Source organism: Chlamydotis macqueenii, chromosome 3 (assembly GCF_036417535.1).
Source record: "Chlamydotis macqueenii isolate bChlMac1 chromosome 3, bChlMac1.mat, whole genome shotgun sequence".
Classification (NCBI taxonomy): Eukaryota; Metazoa; Chordata; class Aves; order Otidiformes; family Otididae; genus Chlamydotis; species Chlamydotis macqueenii.
This window is the reverse complement of record NC_141558.1, coordinates 47,697,825-47,718,223: the sequence shown is the minus strand read 5'-3', so window position 1 is coordinate 47,718,223 and position 20,399 is coordinate 47,697,825. Positions and strand designations below refer to the sequence as shown.

Below are 20,399 nucleotides of genomic sequence, written 5' to 3'. Positions count from 1 at the left end.
CTTTGCCTAAAAAAGGCTATGGAATCAGGCTCTCATTTGGAAGAGGCCGAGTGCTTGCAACTTTACAAAAAGTTACTTTATGGCCTGCTTAACGAAGTCTTTCGATGTCCAGCTAGGCTGAACTAAGAAGCAGGAGAGGGAGGCTCTGGTCTCAGCCGTGCCTCTGAACTCCTGCCTCACCTCTGCTGAGGAACATCTCCCCGTGTCGGTGGCGTGCCTTATTTCCCCTGTAATTCGGAAGAACAGCCGGACACCAAGAGGTTAGGGTATACTGTCGAATCTCACAAAGCAGGTTGTTGGAGATAAGGAACCAGACTGAAAAACTGGCAATATCCATGTGACATTTTCTACTGCAGACCATTACTGTGGAAAATAACTAAGTAATTGGGGAAAGTACTTAAGCTGTCAAGACTTTAATAGCAAGAGAGAGAGAAACAAGACAGCGAGGAAGCCTGCATCAATGAACAGCTGTAATACCATTCGACCTGTCTCTGCTAACAAAATGCATCAATTCAACACAAATCTCTAAAAATTGATCTGGCTGTTTGAAGCCAGCTCCTCAGCAGTGTAGACACAAAGAGTTTTTATTTCTTGCCTCTGTCAGATTAATTTATATTAGCAGACTTGAATGAACTTGTGCTTTATTGACAGAGACAGGAGGTTAAACCCACTCTTCAAGTCTTTACAGTGGGTTAACGGTAGGGCATTAAACTGATTTAATTAAACCAGCCCACTCTCCTACAGTACATGAGACCTTGGTTTAAGAGAATATACTGTATTTAATGCATTCTACTTAGAGAATGTTTACATTAGCTATATCCCTATAGACAATGTTATCTACGTTATCTAGTATTACGTATGTAACTAAGGGTTATGTAAAATGACGGCCATTAATACCTGCATAGGACTATGTGCTGTTATCGATACAAAATTGATGGTAGTCATTCTATTAGAGAAAGGAAGGTTGTTCTTCCTTTCACCACCACAGGTGGGTGCACCCCACAGCACAAGACTGGAGCCCATCAGAGCCATGTCTATGCTCTTCATCTGCTTACAGTCCTCCTGAAGGGCCAGCTCTCACATCCTCCCTCATTTCTCTCCTTCTGCTGGCAGCTCTACTAGATCCCACCACCTGTGTTACCCATGCAGCCTTGGTTCTCACCGCTCCGCTGTGCAGGGATAATGACATTTAATCACGAATATACTGAAATACAAAGATCCCAAGAGACTAGCTGCAATCAGGACAAAGTTCTACACTTTCACATGGCTGCAAGTATCAGTAGTTCATTGCCAAGCCTTCCTAACTGGGATTTTCTGCATTGGGCTAAGCAGATATTGTTCATCAGCAAGGCTCACCACAAAAACAGAGAAGACCTGGAGGGTAACGAGAGATGTACAAAGATGCTGTAAAAGACAAAACAAGTGCAGCAAAGTGTGTTTCTCCAATGCACAGCATTCAGTAACATGCCAGAGAATGCTTACATGTCGGTCTAGATTTGGACAGGAGTTCTCCAACAGGCTGCTTTGTGCTGCTTTTGGAAGCTACTTGGCTTTGCTCCAGCAATCATAGCTGAATATTACCAATCTCAGACATGTGCTAGATGCTATCTCTCACGGCCGTTCCTGTGGCCCCACTATACTGACTTGCTCTTCCTATCCTTTCTTCAGCTCACTTACTCTGCGTATCTTGGAAAACAGGGAATGCATCCATAAGAATGACTGGCCAGTCAGAGGAACACTGTCCCAAATCAAGCCTTTCATAATAAATTCATCATATATTTTGGAAAATCAGGCAGCAGGATTCATAAAACCCCTATTCACATGGCACACATCACTGGAAAGATCCAAATCTCTTCTCCAAGATGAAAAGGCAAGGACAACCATGACAAAGCTAGAGCCTCCTGGGACACATGTTGATGTGTATGTGTATAAACAGCTACTTCAAAAATGATTCAGGATTCTGTATTCTCACTTCCAAAATTATGTAAGTATAGTGCTGACTATATGCTCCCAGCTGCTGAAAAAAAAACCAACCTCAAACCGAACCATGTTGTAGCTAGCTCATTAGAAGGTATTGAAAGAGACTTTATGCCTTTGCAGTCCTCATTTACCACAGTAAAGGTCAGGTTTGGGACGTGCTGGGATGCCTGTGGGCTGAACCTGCAAGGTCTTTCATGGCTGGATGCTACACATCAACATCCTGCAGATGAAGGCAGACTTGGTGGCCACTTTGCCTGTCCTGCAAGACTGGCAGTACAGGAGAGGACTGGACAGGACATCAGTAGAGCAAGCTACGACATGCAGGGATGCAAGCATCCCACTTTGGAAGCACATCATTTCTGGAAGCTGTCAAACTGCCACAAGAGCAAGCCCAGTGACATTTCTTAAATGTTATGCTTGTGACAAAGCAACCACAGCAGGTGCCAACTTGAGAAGAGCAGTTTTCTAAAGGCTGTTGTGGCTCCTTGACTCACCATGTAGGGGAAATGCGGCTTGCCACTCCTTGAGGGGAGAATTCAGCTCTTCTAATTTTAACTGCCCAGAAACAAGGCACCTCGCCTGAGCTCTGGGTTCACTCTACGCTGAATGGAGGCATTGCTGGGGGGTGATTTGCCGCATGTGTTGTAGATCATAGAATCATAGAATCATTACGGTTGGAAAAGACCTCTAAGATCATCAAGTCCAACCATCAACCCAACATCACTGTGTCCACTAAACCATGTCTTCAAGTGCCATGTCTACATGGTTTTTGAACACCTCCAGGGATGGTAACTCCACCACTTCCCTGAGCAGCCTGTTCCAGTGCCTGAACACTCTTTCAGTAAAGAAGTGTTTCCTGATATCCAATCCAAACCTCTCCTATGCAACTTGAGGCCATTTCCTCTTGTCCTACCACAAGTTATTTGGGAGGAGAGACCAACACCTGCCTCCCTACAACCTCCTTTCAGGCAGTTGTAGAGAGCAATGAGGTCCCCTCAGCCTCCTCTTCTCCAGACTAAACAATCCCAGTTCCCTCAGCCGCTCCTCATAAGACTTGTGCTCCAGACCCCTCACCAGCTTCGTTGCCCTTCTCTGGATGCACTCCAGCAACTCAACGTCCTTCTTGTAGTGAGAGGCCCAAAACTGCACACAGTATTCGAGGTGTGGCCTCACCAGTGCCGAGTACAGGGGCACAATCATGTCCCCGCTCCTGCTGGCCACCCTGTTCCTGATACAAGCCAGGACACTGTTGTCCGCCTTGGCCACCTGGGCACACTGCTGGCTAACGTTCAGTGGGCTGGCGACCAGCACCCCCAGGTAGATGCCTGCGCTGGGCACTGCTCAGGCCTCATGGGCTTCAAACTTGGGGTGGGGGGGAAAGCGGAGGTGACGCTTATGGGCAGTTGGGAGCAGGGAGAACAGGGCACGGTCCCGAACCCCGGGCCCCTCACGCCCCCCGCCCCGCCCCCTGGCGGCCGCGCCTCGCACCGCGGCTCCCCCCCGCCCCCCCGCCGCCCGCAGACCCCCCGGGGGCCGGCGGGAGGCGCCTGCGCGCTGCGGCCGCTCGGTGCCGGCCCCGGAGCTGGCGCCGCCCGCAGCCTCCCGCCGCCTTCTGCCTATTTTAGTCACAGCGGCGGCGCGCCGGGACCAGCGGCCGCCCGAGCGCGTCCGGGAAAGTTTTCCGAGGGTGCGGGGCAGGTGAGGGGGGCACCGAGGGGGGCGGCGGTTTACCTGGGCCGCGGCGGCGGTGGTGGTGTCGGGTCCCTCTACCCCCGGGGGTGGCGGCAGGAGGAGTGAGCGGACTCCGGGCTCCGCGCCCCCGGCCCGAGTGGCTGCCTTCCCGTTTCGGGCACTGGCGGGGCTGGCGAGTCGCAGCTGCTGGGCGCGACCCCCGACGGGCGCCCCGGGGGCCGGGGTCTTCGCTGTTGCCCTCCCGCGGGCGAGCACCGCCTTGGGCACGGCGCTTCGCAGGGGACAGGTTACTTGGTTTTATATGTGTATTTTTTAATTATTATTATTATTTTTAATAAACGTTGGGTGGGCTGTTTGCGCGCGGTGGGCTGCGGAGGCGCGGGTGAGCGCTGGGGCTGGCTGGGGTTTTCCGCGCATCGGTGCGCGGTGTAATGGGGAAGGGAGAGCCAGCTCCGGCGCGGCGCGCAAACTTCCCGTGGCAGAGCGCAGCGGTGCCGCGGGTGCGTGCGCGTTTCTCGCTGTTAAATTTTGGTCTAGAATAAAGCGTGGAATGAGACCGGGAAGTTTCTGTAGTGGCAATGAACTTGCCCCGGAGACCCGTACTGAAATACCTCTTTCCTTATCCCACTCTTCTATTCACTCCCAGTTCCTTGCAAAAAGGAAATTGGTAACTTAAACTGCAATTAACTTAATTATGCTAGCACTAATAGTTTGCCTTCGTGTCACAAAAATAAATAAATTATTGATTGTCTACATTCTCTCTGTAGCTTTTGTGCTACGGGGCCATAGAAAAGTAGTTAAATTTCTACAGGTATGATTTAAAAAAAAATGGAGTTTGATTTTTTTTTTCTTTAGACTTACAAAATCCATCTGCATAAATTATAGACTGTGCAGTTGCAATAGCTGTGAAGTTACACAAACATACTCAAGCAAAGCCTTAGGAAGCTCACTTGAATAATGTTGAGCATTAAAGCTGTGGGATGCGAATAATCCCAGTAAAGTGGACGGTGACGTGAGTGGGACACTCTGCAGTGTCCCATCTCAGCTTGGCTGACCTGTTCTCCTGCTAGAACCAACTGCTTTGAACTTTTCCACTACGTCTGTCTTCTGGCAGTGTTGTGTGGGTATCCATAAAACCCCATTGTTTTTAAAGGCATCTTTGCATCTGAAGACTTGGGGACTAAACGCTTTTGGAAGTTTGACCTCTTGTATAAAGATGTCCTGAGCATAGAAGAATCAGAGTAAGTTCACCTCGTTTACAGTCTGAGAAGTTGTGTTTTCAGACCAAAAGCTGTGATCTATTACCTTAACTCTTTATCAAATTCATGCACACACAAAAAAATATTACTAGGCTTTGTTGTTAACTATAGTAATTTCTGACAGATTTGATGTTAAAGTGTCACTGCATTGAGTTTTTTTTAGATTTATTTTATTTTATTTTATTTTTCCTGTTTGGACAACAGATTGCTTGAGTTTTCAGTCAGCTGAGTAGTCAAACTCTTAGTTTGATAAATCGAAATCCATACGAAGGAAAAATTACTGCATATTAAAAATACTATTTTTATTATTTGTCTTATGCTCCATAGTGTCAAATGAAATGTACGCTTTATTTCCCCAATTTTTCCAAAATTATTAAACCATGTTGGTTGCATTTTAAACTTCTGATATTAAAACGTATCTTCATGTATTAAAGGCTGAAGCGCAAGACTTTGAAGTCTTAAGCTGTATTAATCCCTAGCAGACATAACCCTGAATTAAAGTTTTACAAGCCTGACTCTGTATTTCCAAAACTAATTTTTGACTCTCTGAGGTAGTAGAGGGTAGAAAATGACAATTGCTTTTTCATCTGTTGAACAGCAGAATTTTTGCTAGTTCTTAGATGTTATTTGGCAAGAGTGGATGCTAAGACTAGTTTTGTCTAGTCTAGCTAGACTGGAATTGATCTAAAAATTACAGAGATGTTATTTTGAATGTTTGACTTTCTAGTGTTCCCTGTGGACAGACATTTTAGGTGAGAGCTTGTAACTCTGCCTGTTTTGTGGGTTCTCAGGCAGGCTCCCTAGTTGAGATTCACAGGCAGCTCTGCTTCAGAGCTGGTGTCACAATCTGTCCTTGTGTGCTTTTGCAGATAGCATCGATCTATTTCTGCCTGCTTTAAAATACCGTTGTGGCAGTGAAGTTCTGCAGCTTTCTGCCATTTTCCAGTGTGTTAGCGGTGCTGCAGTGTTTGTTTGTGTTAGTAAGTTGGAGTCAAATGTATTCATATAAGGACTTCAAGGTATTAAAGCTTATTAAAAAATGAGGGTGGTTAGATTTAAATTCTAATTCAGGAACTAAGTGGCGCAGACTTTCAAAAGCATTGGACATGCTGTTGTTACAACTGTGGCCACTTTATTGTCAAAGGCTTTAAACGACTTGTTGGAGAAACATCTTCCCATTATGACAGTGCATGACTGGTGGGTTGTGGCGTCAGGGTCAGTGGCTGATGAGGGGAGCACTATTTTGGCTGGGTTGTGAGGAAAACCAGTGCCACGTGCTGTGTAGTTGATTTGGCTCATTGTGTTTCCAGTCTTCAAAGATGTGATGCTTTGCGGCCAAGTCCTAAAGAGTAAGGTAGCCTCTGTTCTCCCAGCGATACGGTACAAAATGTTGCTGTTAAAAATTCAAGTGTCTGGAAAGCTCTGTGGTTTTGCAATTGAATGCGGCTGGAGTTCTTGTAGCCCGTTTTGATCTTGAGATGAGTTGATGGATTTACGGCTGGCTCCGCATAGGTGGGGTGGGTTTGGTTGTCTTCTTCTGTTACCAGATGGTGACCTGTTAGGTGGTGCTTTTATTGGCGGCTGACCTGGCAGTGGAAGACTGAATGTACGTAAAAACTCAACTTTTTGCGAGAGATCCAGAGATCCTGCTATTCCAGCATAGAGAGTTTGTATGTTTTGAAAACACCAGGAGCAGAGTGATGAGACGTGTGTAAGATGGGCACAAACACAGTTATCCACTTAGCAATTATCTGCTGTTTATGAGTGCATTAAAATGCCAGTCCTGCAGCCTCGCAGGGGCTCACACTTTTGCTCTGTGGGTGAGCGGCTTTGTGAGGACAGCGGAGCTGCTCTCGTGACTCTCGTCGCTAGATTCATGCAGAAGAGCTGAAGTAAAATAGGAGCGTGTTTGGATGGTGCCTGTGTGATACCCGGACTGTGAATCTGTTTGGGCTCCGTGATTATCGGTAGCACTTTAGTTTATAACTTGTTTATGCCAAAACCCACATTTTGGTTAAAGTTTGTGAATAACTAATGGAAGAATGAGAAGAGGAAAGTCATGTCTTAAGAGAAAGAAATGTGAATTACCTGTTTTGGTAAAAACTAGCTGTATTTTTTTCTTTGAAAATCACTTCTACCCAGAGACAGCGTATGCTATGTTCATGCTGGTGTTTGATCCTGCAAGATGCCTCTGCGTGTTCTGTAGCGTGCCGTAGCTGTGACAGGCTCTGGGCATCGCAGAAAAGCTGTCAAAGGGTTGAGGCTTTTTTTCTGATTTCTTTCTTCCCACTACTTTGGAAGGGGGCTTAAAACACTGATTTCAGAAATTGTCCAACTTGCTTATGCCTTCTACACAAGTTGATTGGGGGAGAAAATAATAAAAAGAATGGATGGAACTGAAGCAACTCAAAATTACTTCAGTCTGCGAAACACTTTCAAATAACAGAGAAACGCTGAGCCTGTTTGAGTCTGCAGGGATTACTGAGTGTATTCAGCGTGACTTGCAAGTCCGCTGAGTAGAATTACGTGACGGTTGGTAAGCGCACACGGCGGGGACGTGCACTGTCTCTACAGAATCTGTTTGAATGCAAATCCCACCAGGTTGCATGTTATGGAGTCTGTTTGCTCAGTGCTACGTGTGTGTATTTAAATAACGAGGCTCAATCTGTGCTGCTGCGGCAGTGGGGAGCCATATGCGCCTCCCTGGAAGCAGGGCTCCCTCGTGTTTCTGTCGGCTCATCTGGTAATGGTCATGTTCCTTCAACTGGGAACCACTCTGGGTTGGGAAGACCTTCTGGAGTGCTTGTAACACTGGCTGCAGTTCCCTAGAGGGACCTGCTTTTAAAATTTTAAAGGCACTGTCTTCCGATCTTCCAGTTTCTCTTTGTAGTTTGTTTTTAATCAGAATTTTTTACTTTGTATCGGGAAGATATTTGCCCACAGATATCTTTTTTTTTTTCTTTTAATTAATGTGAAAGGAAAATATGCTAGATTTATTATTACAACAACAAAAATCCTATGCATTTTTAGATTAGAAGTCAACTTTTTAAACTGTCTTGTTTTCTCCAGGAGTTCCACAGCCAACCAAAGGTCTTGCGAGCTTGCTCACGCTATGTAGACTAAGTGATTTCCCTGAAAGACTGGCAGCCTTGTCACTTGGAAGCCTGGGTATCTCCCTTTCTGATTTGGTAGCATCTGATCAAGTAGGAGGAGGAATGGTAGTTTTTCTTTACTGTTCTCAGAAGTGGTTTGGGGCTTTTTTTTCCCACTCTGGTTAATGTGTGCAAGATGATATGTGGTTTAGGAGACCTCCAAATGGTCCTGCAGATCCTACAAGAAAACCAGAAGTTGAGACTGTCTTCGGTTTTGATTTTGTATGGTTTGTTGGCTTTTTTTTTTTTTAATCAACCAAACAGCACCTATTCCTCCTTTTAAGACCTTCCGTTCCTTATTCAGAAGAACAGCTTTGTATGCCATAAAGGAGACTTACGCTACATAAGCCTTTTTTTCTTTTTTTAAATTTCAATTCTCATCTAGGTTGTTAAGTTCTCTTAAATATTTACTTTGCCTAGGGTCATGGACCTATTCAATAAATAGTAGACCTGAAATGTGATTTTTTTTTTTTTTTTTTTTTTGTGTGTCTGTGTGTGTGTGTGTGTTGTTTTATTTGTGTAGGACTTGGAAGAATACATAGGATGTCTTACTGAGCAATGCCAATCATACAGTGTTGTTCCTGTGCATATGGTCCAAATTTTGAAACGTACCATTCTTCAAGCCTAGCACTTAGGAAAGTATTAGTGAAATATAGATCTAGCTTACCCTTTTAAAGCATTTATATATTTTTTTTTTTTATGAGTGATAATGGAATATATGTCTTGATGTATGGCTAATATATTTCAGTTTAATGCACAGTGATTTTTGTTTTTTCCCCCCTTTCTCATTGCAGGAGTCTCCAAGATGAATACTACAGCAATGAGCCCACTGACTGTTACTCCACTGGGTTTTATTCCAGACTTAAAAAATGCCACCCTTGTGCCTTTAAATGAGACTGCATGTGAAAACTGGAAAGAGATTCATCATCTTGTTTTCCACGTGGCAAACATTTGCTTTGCAGTTGGACTGGTTATTCCAACTACTCTGAATCTTCATATGATTTTTCTGCGAGGTCTGCTCACCATAGGTAGGAGAATTATTCTGGAGAGACTCACAACCTTCCCGAGACAGTTTGTGACCGTTACAAAGCTTTCTCCTGGTCACTTCAGTTTATGGTGAAATTCCAGCACATACTCATGGCCATTTTACTCTTTTGAAGGTGTTTTTGGTGTAAATGAGGTCTGTTTTGACTCTTGACAGACCTTTTCTAGAAAGCTTATACGTGCCTAGGCTCTTAAAATTTCCCAGAAAAGCAACTTACAGCTTCAAACCTATGTAGATGTTGATTTGAAAACAAGTGAACCCCATTTGCTTCAGACCTGACTGGCTGCTTAAAACTCATTAAATTCTAAATCCTAGTTAAGTGTATGGATCCTTAAAAACTTAATTCTAGGTTTCAAGTAAGTACCGGGACTGTGGATTGGCTGGTGCACTGGCTTAGTAAATCTGCAATAGATGAAGTTTTCCTTGAGAAGTTTGTCCCACGTGTTCTTTAAATGTGTGTTCAAACGTGTCGCTTGCGGGCCAACAGCGTTATGTTCATTGCTGATTTAGAAGCGCAAGCTTTCGATGTGGAGTGCAGTCTGTGTTCTCCTGAAGTCAGTTGCATTTCCTCCACCGCCAAAGGCGTCTTGTGATACCAAAATTCCACTTCAGAGGCAGAACTAAATTTGGCATGCTTGACCCTAAGCGAGCGTGGTTTCGTTTGTAACACTCTTGCTGTCCCACAGGTATATTAGAGCCCCCGTCCTTTGTGTGGGACAAGGCCTTTGTGATCAAAGGAGAAGGAGTAGTGAGTCATTGCAGTGTAAGAAAGATAAACCCAGGTGTATCCCAACACAGAGCATGCTTAAGTACTTTTAAGTGAGAATACTTATTCATGTAATAGTGCAGGTCAATTTTATGAGAACCTCTATGGTTGAATTTACAATGATCTTGCCTTTTCTTTTTTTATAGCCATTATAGGGTCACTTATGAAAGCCAACTGCACTGATCACCAAGGGTCTTGGCATTGCGAGACCTTTTGTTTGTATAGTTCTCGTTTTAAAAGCAATGGGAGCTCTGCAGTTGCTGAGCTTGCCACTTTGGTCTGTAGGTCTTGCTGTGGTTGAGCGGATACGGAATCAGAGTTTTGCAAGCTGAGGTGTCAACTGGAAGTAAATTTACTCTGTGGGCAGCATAAGTGATGAAGCCTGGGTCCTAGGGAATCTCTCCCCTTTGCTTTGATGACCCTGCCCCACCTCTGTGCTGCTTCACAATATTGCTCCTTTTCAATACTTCCAGACCTCGTATCCTCCTGTCTCTTGCAGTCTAATTAACCAGCTGATCAAGAGTCACCATATTTTGGTTTTTCTGATATGTATGTAAGTGCTGCCTGGCCAGTCAACAACCTAGACAGAATAGATAATACTGAGTTCGTGAATTCAGCATCATCTTCAGGGAGAAAGTGGGAGGGGATACTCATTTGGCACCTCCTCCTTGTTGTCGCTGCATGACTCTTAAGGGAAAAATATATCTGTGATGTCTACAGCCGTCTCTACCGGCTGATAGGCTCACGGTTATCTGGGAGAGACTCACTGATGCATTAATCTATCATTTGATAAGTATTGTCTTTGTAGGCTGAAAATAGAATCCCTAACCATACAGCATGCCTTGTTTTTTTAAAGTAATTGTCATTATTCAAAGTAAAACAATGGTAAAAAGAGTAAGCATTTGAAATTTTCTCTTTGATGTTGTACAAGAGAATTCAGGTTCCTACTGTGACCTTGTCAAAATGCCACAATGATGCTTGCTTTAAATTTCAAAAATCTCTGTGTATGACTTTAGGAGGTTTTTATGCAACTACCGTTACTTAGTTAGATATGAATGTTACTGGTGTGAACAACAAGCATTCATTTCTAAACTCCTGTTTGTCTACTTAATGCAGTACTAGTAATAACGTTTTGTGAGGTGCTTATTTTTTTTTTTTTCACTTAAGATACAGTTTTTGCCTATCCCATTTCTACTTCATTTTAGTAACGGACCATTGTGGGCTGCACCTTTCTGCGTTCCCCAGTCCTGATCTGAATTATTGTTGCTCCAGTATTGCAGCCCCATGCAGTAGGACTGCAGCCTGCTGTCAGCGCCTATTTGTAGCATCGCAGTGATTAGCTCTGCTACCAGCACAGGCATTGATCCACAGAGCTGAGCTGTAGTAAAGCTTGTAGAATATATTGCTTTTCAGTGTAACTATACCCAGTGGTGACATTCTTGATTACTTTGTATGAATGTGTTTATTGTTCAGTGAAAATTTAACTTCCTTTTTTTTTTTTTTTTTCTCCAATTTTTACAGGATGTGCATTGTTCATCATTTGGGCTACACTCTACCGTTGTGCCTTGGATATAATGATCTGGAATTCTGTGTTTTTGGTTGTCAACCTTTTACATTTCATATACCTAGTGTATAAGAGAAGACCGGTATGTATAACAGCTAAGTTGCACAAGCAGTCGTGCCAATCAAATATTAATAAAATGCGAAGTGTTCAAAAGGTTAATATTGCGTTCTGTAGTCTCCAAAATCTAAGGCAGATAGATGTATATTGTGAAGATTACAGGAATATATGTAGTGTTACAGTATCAGCAGAGTAACTCTGCCCAAAATCAGACACATTCTGGAAGTATGTAACGACTGATACAAAAAAAAAGTAGCTGCAAATAAGCTCTTCACCAGTTCAACACAGCCTGTGCAAGAAAGCAGCTAGGAAATTAGCAGCCTCCTCCTTTCTTGGCAAGGCAGCTTAACGCTTGACCTCTGTCTTTTCTCAAGGATAGCTTAAATCTAGCTGGACTGTTCTACTACTAGATGTTTATAGATGTGTAGTAAATATTTCTAGTCGTTTAAATTGCTCTTAGAGAGTAAACCTCCCAGTTGAAGAGTAAGGTCCTCTTTGGTTAGTATTGCTAATGCTCTTATTTTAGACTATACAATCCATTCTTGTCATCATCAAGGTACAGCACAGTTTCACCATGCTGCTGTATTTCTGCTGGTCAGCCATGGTCACACTGCCCAATGCACCACACAAAGTAAGAGTTGCAATAATGTAGAGCCAGTGAAGCCAGATGCCACGTGTTTGTGTCTGTGGTTAGAGATCCCATGCGGGTACTCTGGTCTTTAATATGGCATGAGCTCATGTTGTATCCTTTTCTGTCAGTGAAGACACCAAATTAGCATGTTCTGCTTCCCCACAACCCACACACCAACTTACCGTTTTAATATCATCTTGAGATCCTTAGTCCTTTTTCAAATGGGACAGGAGTTCTCTAGCAAAGTCAAATTATTGCAAAAGGCAGGAGCACACAGCTGATAAAACTCATTTCCCTGGAAAACCAAGCCTTAAAACTTACACATATTTCATATTTTCAAAAGTGAGTTATCATATGTGTCCTTAGAACATGGGTAATGGTCCTTGGGTTCATACTTATCCAGCCCTTTCCAAAAATCTAAAAGGTTATTGGAGAATGAAGGAGCATCTTGGGAGAAGAACACACTGTTTTGTGCTTGAGTTTAAAAAAAAAAAAAATTCCTAACTGTGTAAATCGTTACTGAATGAAGAAAGAAAAATGTTTTCTTCTGTAATTACAGTTGTATACTAAAAGCTATGTTGGCATAGGCTGGGGGCTTTTTTTTGTGCATCATAGTATAGACTTCATCCGATTGAAGTACCAGCTATTTTCACTAAGTCCCCTAGTAAATTTGTTAGAATTATCTGTAGGAGTTTGAATAAGTGACAAAAGTGGATGAAGTATTCTATACTTGGGTTTTAAAAGAAGCAATTATGTAAGGACATAAAACTTGACTGATAAACTGCCAAAGTTGGTAGAAAATTACCTCTAAGAGAGGGAGGACTGGAGGACCTGCCTTTAACTTTGCTTTCCGTTTCTGTAGCCCTTCCCCACTGGCTCTGGAACTACAGCAGAATCAAGGTGTTCCTATAGACTGTGCACCATCCACATGTGGTGCAAAATCACAGCTATTCTTGTACAGAATAAACTAGAATTCTAGGCAGAGAATCTTAGAGAAAACGTAGGAAAATAGACTTTGGTGGACACCTAAAATGCTGTGCAAGGTAAGGGTTTCTACTTAAGCAGAGACAGAGCAAGTTGTCAAAGGAAGAAAGGTTTAAAGGAAATTAAAGAGAGATGATAGGCAGAAATATTTACCAGTATGGCTAAAAACAATTGTAGAACAAACTCTGTTAGCCAACCACAGCATATGAAGAAGACTAAAGGTTAAATTGCATCTGTCTACAACAAGTTGATAAATTGAGTTCATCTACTTAGATATGTTAACAAAGAAGGGTTTTACCTACAGTGGTGTTCTTCCAGTATGGGGCACAGATTCACCCAGAGGTCACCATCTGCAGGGCTAGCTACATGGCTAGTCTACTAAGACTTCAGTGTTTTTGTTTCCATTAAGTTTAAGAAATTACAGTATCTATTAACATTAAATGAAAAATATTGCACTATTTTAATTGGTGTAATACATCATATTTTTCAGTAATTCATTACTTCAGTTGCTGGGTTTTTTTAAGCACTCACCTATGCACCTTAACACTAGTTTCTTCTCAGGTTTAGTTCTCTGTTCACTGTCCATCAATGAGATGATATAGAAAGATTTTTTTTTTTCTTTTTCTTTTTTTCTTTTTTTTTTCAAAAAGACCTGATAGGCAACTTAGTGTAAGATGAGTCTTATTTTTTTTTCCTTTAGAACTTTTATTCAGGGCACATAATTTGGGCAGACCTTCTAGAGTGAATAATAGTTGAGTTGCATAACAGCTTTGGGTGGGACAGGATGAGAAACACTGTGGAATAGAAAAATAGAAAAGTAGGAGGAATATCTGATAGTTTTAACTGGGAAGCGCTCTACCTAGGCATTGACTGTTTTCTTAGGTAGTCTCTGACATGTTGTGATACTTGTACTGAAATATTACATCATTCTGGACATGGGTTCTCCCAGAAATGAAAAGCCTCTGAGAGGAAGCGTGTAATACTTGAGTGTAACAATTAAGAGCATTTTCAAAGAGTACAAGTAATTATCTGGGGTCTCCACTTCTGCAACAGTAGCTTTACCTTGTGAAATAGGAATTGGAATCATCTTGTCTCACTCCATCCGTCTCTAAGTTAAACATCTAGTTTAAGCTGGTCATCCAGTGTAATTCAACCCACTCACCCAATATCTGTAAGATGTGGTAGTGACATCCATCCCCACTCTCTAGAGAAGAAGCCCATACAACTGTTACAAATTACTAACCTAGCTTTATATAGTCGTAGGTGAGATGCACTTCATTGCTGCTCTCTAGCAGTATGAGGGGAAAAAATTCAAATTGCTTCATGCTGCTCTAAACTGTAACGCAGTGGAGAACTGGAGTCTGGCTTGCAGAAGATTTGTATTCGTTATCACTGCGGGTGTGGTCTGGGAACTGTGGGTACTCAGCTTCTGTGAAAACTGGGCTCTATATACTTAGTAAATTATGTGAATCTAATAAATAGTTGAAGTTATATGGAAATGGGGTAATATCCAAAATAATACGTGGATGTCTTTGTTACAGACTATGATCAGCAAACTTAATTGAAGTAATGCTACACGTTCTGCTCATTATGAACTTGAAGGCTGTTTTTAAGTGCTTTTCCTATAGGAAGTGGAGAATGAAAAAAAAATTCTTAGGAGCTAATTTTGAATGAGATTTTCTATCTGCAACTATTGTATTGCTCATCTCAAAATCAATTTTATTTAGTCATCCTCATGAATGACATTTTTAAGGAAAGAAAGGAATGGAAGAATAATTACAAGTTAGTCATATTACAAAATGAATAATTGATATATTCAGTTGTTGAATATTTATTTTATTAAATGGATCATGCAAAATAGCAGCGAATTTCTTTTCTGACCATAAGATTATTTCTGTGGTTTTGACTCCTTGGAGCTTTATAGATTTGGCTTTTTTAGTCTGAGGGGAAGCTGAGAGAGTCTGGTGTCTCTATACAGAGCTCTGACTCAGAGCTCTGGCAGCATCCCAGAATATTTCAGCCACTGCTGAACAAAACATTACACCTACCCGTGTGGCTTATTTGGAATATGACCCACAGGCATGACTAGAGGAGCAGTCAGCTGTGCTTGTGAAGGGTGAAGAGTCTGTTACAGGGGAGACCATCTAATATATGGTCTCCAAAATACATCTACAGTGTCCGGCTGATCAATCTTTGAATAAGTGATTATGTCTGTTCTCCTTTAAGTGTTGTACATTAGGGGAAGATCATGAAGCCTGAATGATGTGCTAGTTGAGGGATTGCAGTAGCACAATCCTGTCCTTGGGTCTGTCTGCGTTGTTTTGAATTCAGGAGTCCGGGGAGCTACTTGTATGTTCATCTGAGAAAGGAATTTGTCTTTCTTTGAGTTGCAGTGGTCAGGTATAGAAAGGGGTGCAAATTAAATTGGTACAGCTGTTAAAATTGAGGGAGTTCCTCCAGAACCTGTTGGCAAAACAAATTGTCATCTGATTTCACAGGTGTATGGAACATACTTTGAAATCAGACAGTTCAGAGCAATCCCTGACATGATTTCTCTTGCCATTTTGAATTTAGTATCTTGGTTTGTTTAAATTTAACCTTTCTTTTGTGCATGTAGATGTCCTCTGAGGTGTTAAAGACTGTGGCAAAAGGAACATACATTCAAAACTTCTGTTTCATGTAAATGTAGTCCCTGGTAGGAAAATGTAATTAGTAATTGATTCAGTGTGAAACCAGTGTAACTTGAGGTCGAGTGACATACTGGACATCTGTAAGTCCATGAGCCGTGATGGCATGCACCCATGAGTGCTGAGGGACCTGGCTGGTATCACTGTGAGGCCACTTTTAAGAATTTTTGAACAATCGTGGCAACTGGGAGAAACATGTGAGGACTGAAGGAAAGCAATGCCACCCCTTTCTTCAAAAAGGGCAAGAAGGATGACCCAGGGACCTGCAGGCCAGTCAGCCTTACCATAATCCCTGAGAAGGTGATGGAGCAGCTAATCCTGGAAACCATTTCCAGGCACATGAAGGATGAGAAGGTGATGGGGAGCAGTCAGCCTGTATTAGTTAAGGGGAAGTCATGCTTAACCAACCTGATAACGTTCTATGATGAAATGACTGGCTTGGTAGCCCAGAAGAGAGCAGTGGATATTGTCTGTCTTAATTTCAGTAAGGCTTTTGACACTGTCTTCCATAAAATCCTCATATAGAAGCTGTTGAGGTATGGGTTGGATGAGGAGACAGCGAGATGGATGGAAAACTGGCTGAATGGCTGGAAAGGACCTGAGGGTCTTGGTGAACACCAAGTTGAACATGAGCCAGCAGTGGGCCCTTGCAGGAAGGAGGTGCAACAGTATCCTGGGCTGCATTAGGAAGAGCATTGCCCACAGGTTGAGGGAGGTGGTCTTTCCCCTCTACTCAGCACTGGTGAGATGCATCCTGAAGCTCTGGGTCCAGTTCTGGGCTCTCCACTAGAAGAGACATGGACATACTAGAGAGTGAAGGGACTGAAGCATCTGTCCTATGAGGAAAAGCTGAGAGAGCTGGGACTGTTCAGCCTGGAGAAGGCCTAGGGTGGGGATCTTATTTATGTATACAAATGCCTGAAGGGAGGATGCGAAGAGGACAGGCTGAGGCTGTTTTCAGTGGTGCACCGTGACAGGACCAGAGTCAGTGGGCACAAATTGCAACATGAGAGACTCTGTGTGAACATCAGGAAACACTTTTTCACTGTGAGGGTGACCAAGCACTAGCACAGGTTCCCACAGAGACTGTGGAGTCTCCATCCTTGGAGATATTCAAAAGCTGTCTGCACATAGTCCTGGGCAACCTTGCTCTAGGTGACCCTACTTGAGCAGGGAGGCTGGACCAGATGACCTCCAGAGGTCCTTTCCAACTTCAACCGTTCTGTCATTCTGTAACTTTATTGTTAATCTTATCTGAACATTTATAGTCTAGTCCTCCTCTTCTCTGGTAGCATTTCTAGGGCAGAGATTGATGTATAGGAGGAGGGAGATATGTAACAAAATGTTGACATAGTAGTGAAATAGATCCATTTAAATGTTTTGCAGGGGCAGCAATTCACACTTTATTGAAGCTTGTGTATGGACAGATCAAAAAAAAACTAAACTGAATGTTTTAATACAGTTGTGGGTGGTAAATGTACACAGTTATTGTACACAAAGTTGACATTATGTTTGGCTATGTATACAGAAAATAAAGTTCTTAGGAGTGCTCTCACAAGAATTTTTTATATTAAGCCCTTAGAAACAGGTATTGGTTTCACATGGAGGCTCCATAAAATGCTTGTGGTTTATAAATTCGCTTTCCTTTTTCATGATTTGTGGCAGGCTGCGTAAAAAGTGAAGTCTGCAGGTTTGGGATATCCTTTTGTTGAGCTTTTGTGGAAATACAAAGGCTAAGAAGTCACGAAATGATAACGGCAAGGTCACATAAGCAGCCTTCTCTCTCCTGTATAACGAACAGTAGACTATTTCTGTGGGATTAACCCACCATCTCTGCCCACGGGATTGTCACTTCCAGAGCGATTCTCATGGCATTCAGTGGCCTGCATGTGGGATGAATCAGATCCAGTGACTGAGGCTGTGTGTCAAATACATCAAATATGGTTCCACACATCTAGAAAGTTTCTGCCTCAGCTCCATTTTCTCTATATTTAAAAAAACTTGAAGTGTAACAAGGAAACCTTCTCCATTTTCCAAAAGCTTTTCATTATGCTTGACTTAGTGTTTCACACACATGTAATTCTACCAAGAACAGCTCAGGGAGGATTTTTGATGTGGAATACATGTATCTTTTAGGGGATAAAGACTAGTATTTTCACCCTAAAATAACCTCCTGGGGAGGGAATAGTGGATACCTGACAGTTTAAAGCCTGCGTGGGCCTCAGAGAGCCTGGGGCCTCCTGTGGTCAATCTGGATTCTCCACCTCCTCCATCCTCAAGGTCACCAGAAGTTTCTTGACTCCCACTGTTGGCTACCAGCAGCTGAAAAGTGATTCCTGACTCCTGTGCTACCGGCTTTTCTCCTCCTCTGTACAAAAAAAAAAAAAAAATGTAGAAAACTGTGTAAACTTGGAATATTCTTGTTTCTTTAAGTGGTGACTCCTTTTCTTCTTTTTCTGCCTTTTTTCTTGGTTGCTTTTCCTTATTTTCTGTTCTATGTGTATTGTATCTCTTCATTATCTGCCCTTACTCTTCTAATTTGTTTTTCTCCCAGCAAATACACAGGCTTTGTTCAGACTCCCTTCACTGTCAGGGGAGGCTGGGACACTGACTCATTCTCTGCTGCCTTCATTCAGGAAAGATTTCCAGTCTTGGGATTTCAGCCAGCATCCTGAGTTTGGGTGGGCTCCCAAATGTGGGATGTTCAGCTGGCAATGTTTTCTTTCCTCCCTCGTCACACGTGGTTTCAATATGATGGGTTTGTTTTTCAGGACTTGTAGTCCTGCTTTTCTACTGCAAATCAACCAAGAAGTTTGGGGATGAAAGGGGCTCCCAAGAGAGCCTGAGAGATGGCCAGAATGGGGTGTGCATGTAGTGTGAAAAATGCAGGCAACGTAATTGTTTTCCTGTGTAGTTCTGGCCCAAGTCATGTTTGCTGTTACGTCAACAGACATCTCAGACAACTCTTTGTGTATGATTTCACATGCCACTTGGGTGGAACAGCATCCTAAAGCACCAGTTTGCCAGCCTGGCTAATTTTGGATAAGGTTTTGGTCACTATCTCATAGGCAGTGTCTGTGGGTAGGTGTCACACATTTACCACTTCTTTCCTTGCCTAAGTGTAACAAAGACAAAGGTGTTCCTCAAATGTAGCAACTAAAGCATGCATGCAGTCTTACCCTTTTTAAACTAATGCTTCTGTGTTTATTGATGTCTTTTGTTTTTCTGTTCTAGATCAAGATAGAGAAGGAGCTTAGCAGCCTCTACAGGAGGATGTTTGAACCTCTCCATGTGCCTCCAGAGCTCTTCCAAAGATTAACTGGACAATTCTGCAACATTCAGACTTTAAAGACAGGTCAAGCCTATGCTGCAGAAGATAAAACATCAGTTGATGATAGGCTAAGCATCCTGCTGAAGGGGAAGTAGGTTCTGTAAAGCTTGGGGACAGTCTTATGCTTTCTGTGACAGTTGGATAGATTAGAAAGTTGTTGAGGTTTTTGTTAGCTGCCCAGGGGCTGACAGGACACAGGTGGGAAAGGGTGGAATAAATGCCCACGGCCAGACTGTAATCCTGAAGCTCTTGCTAAGTTCTGGCTGGTATTTTAACCAGTTTCTCTTGATGGCAACAGTGAGGTCAGGTTTCATTGTTTTTCTCTGAAGTCATTAGCTGCTCATTACTGCAAAGCTTGTTATCTGAAGGAAGCCTGATTGTGGTCTGGCTGTTATAGCATAACCCTGCAGACCTTTTTTTCATTTTGAATAGCGGTGTTCTGAGGATACACACCGTGTCTGGGAACTGGAACTGGCTGGCAGCCTGTTCTGCTTGGAATCAGTGAAGGTTTCGGCAGAAAATGGGTTAGAGCTGGGGCTGAAATTCCAGAAGATAACCATATTTTTGCCTGTTACCTGCTGCCTTACCGCTGTCGATAATCATATCCAGGTTTAGATTAAATTAATCGACTTCCATGACTTTACAATGTTGTCTCATACATTTTATTTCCAGAATGAAGGTGTCATATCGAGGGCATTTTCTGCATAATATTTACCCCTGTGCCTTTATAGATTCTCCTGAATTTCGATCAACGCAGATGAACCGGGGTGAAAAATTCCAGGTACGCTTTGGTTTAAATGTCTCTGGATATGAGCTGATGAGATAATTAAAAAACAGTGTATAAATTTGATCAACAGTGAACTATTTGACTTGCATAATTTTGCTAACTTTCTAGTACTGGTGTTCCATGATGGCCCATGTCAAGAATAACCTTTAAAATGAAATGCTGCAAAGCAGTTTTATGGTGGTGTTCACTGAGCAGTCTGGCTTTTGCTATTCTGTTCACTTTTACTGTTTCCAAGTTTATTTTGTGGTAAGAGATTACTCATGACTAATTTAAGAGAGAGCGTTACTGGAAAAAGAGATGATGTGAGCAGTCTCATCACTGGTTCAAAAACAAAAGGAAAAATAATTACTGTAATATTTGATGTTACTAAAATGAAAGATTAAAAATTCAGGCACTAGTAATTTGAAATTGGTATTTATCTAAATGTATTAATGCTTCTGTCACTTTGAAAGTTGTTAAAGCAA

General features: G+C 42.5%; 1 protein-coding gene across 1 annotated transcript in view; it reads left to right on the top strand.

Moving 5' to 3' along the window:
• Positions 1-3,574: 3,574 nt before the first annotated feature.
• Positions 3,575-20,399, top strand: part of POPDC1 (popeye domain cAMP effector 1) — a 29,733-nt gene continuing 12,908 nt past the window's right edge. The window contains exons 1-5 of the mRNA XM_086744110.1: positions 3,575-3,678; positions 8,878-9,111; positions 11,416-11,540; positions 19,052-19,239; positions 19,821-19,929. Coding sequence (XP_086600236.1) covers positions 8,889-9,111; positions 11,416-11,540; positions 19,052-19,239; positions 19,821-19,929 — 645 coding nt within the window. The 5' untranslated portion in view covers positions 3,575-3,678; positions 8,878-8,888. The remainder of the gene's footprint in view (positions 3,679-8,877; positions 9,112-11,415; positions 11,541-19,051; positions 19,240-19,820; positions 19,930-20,399) is intronic.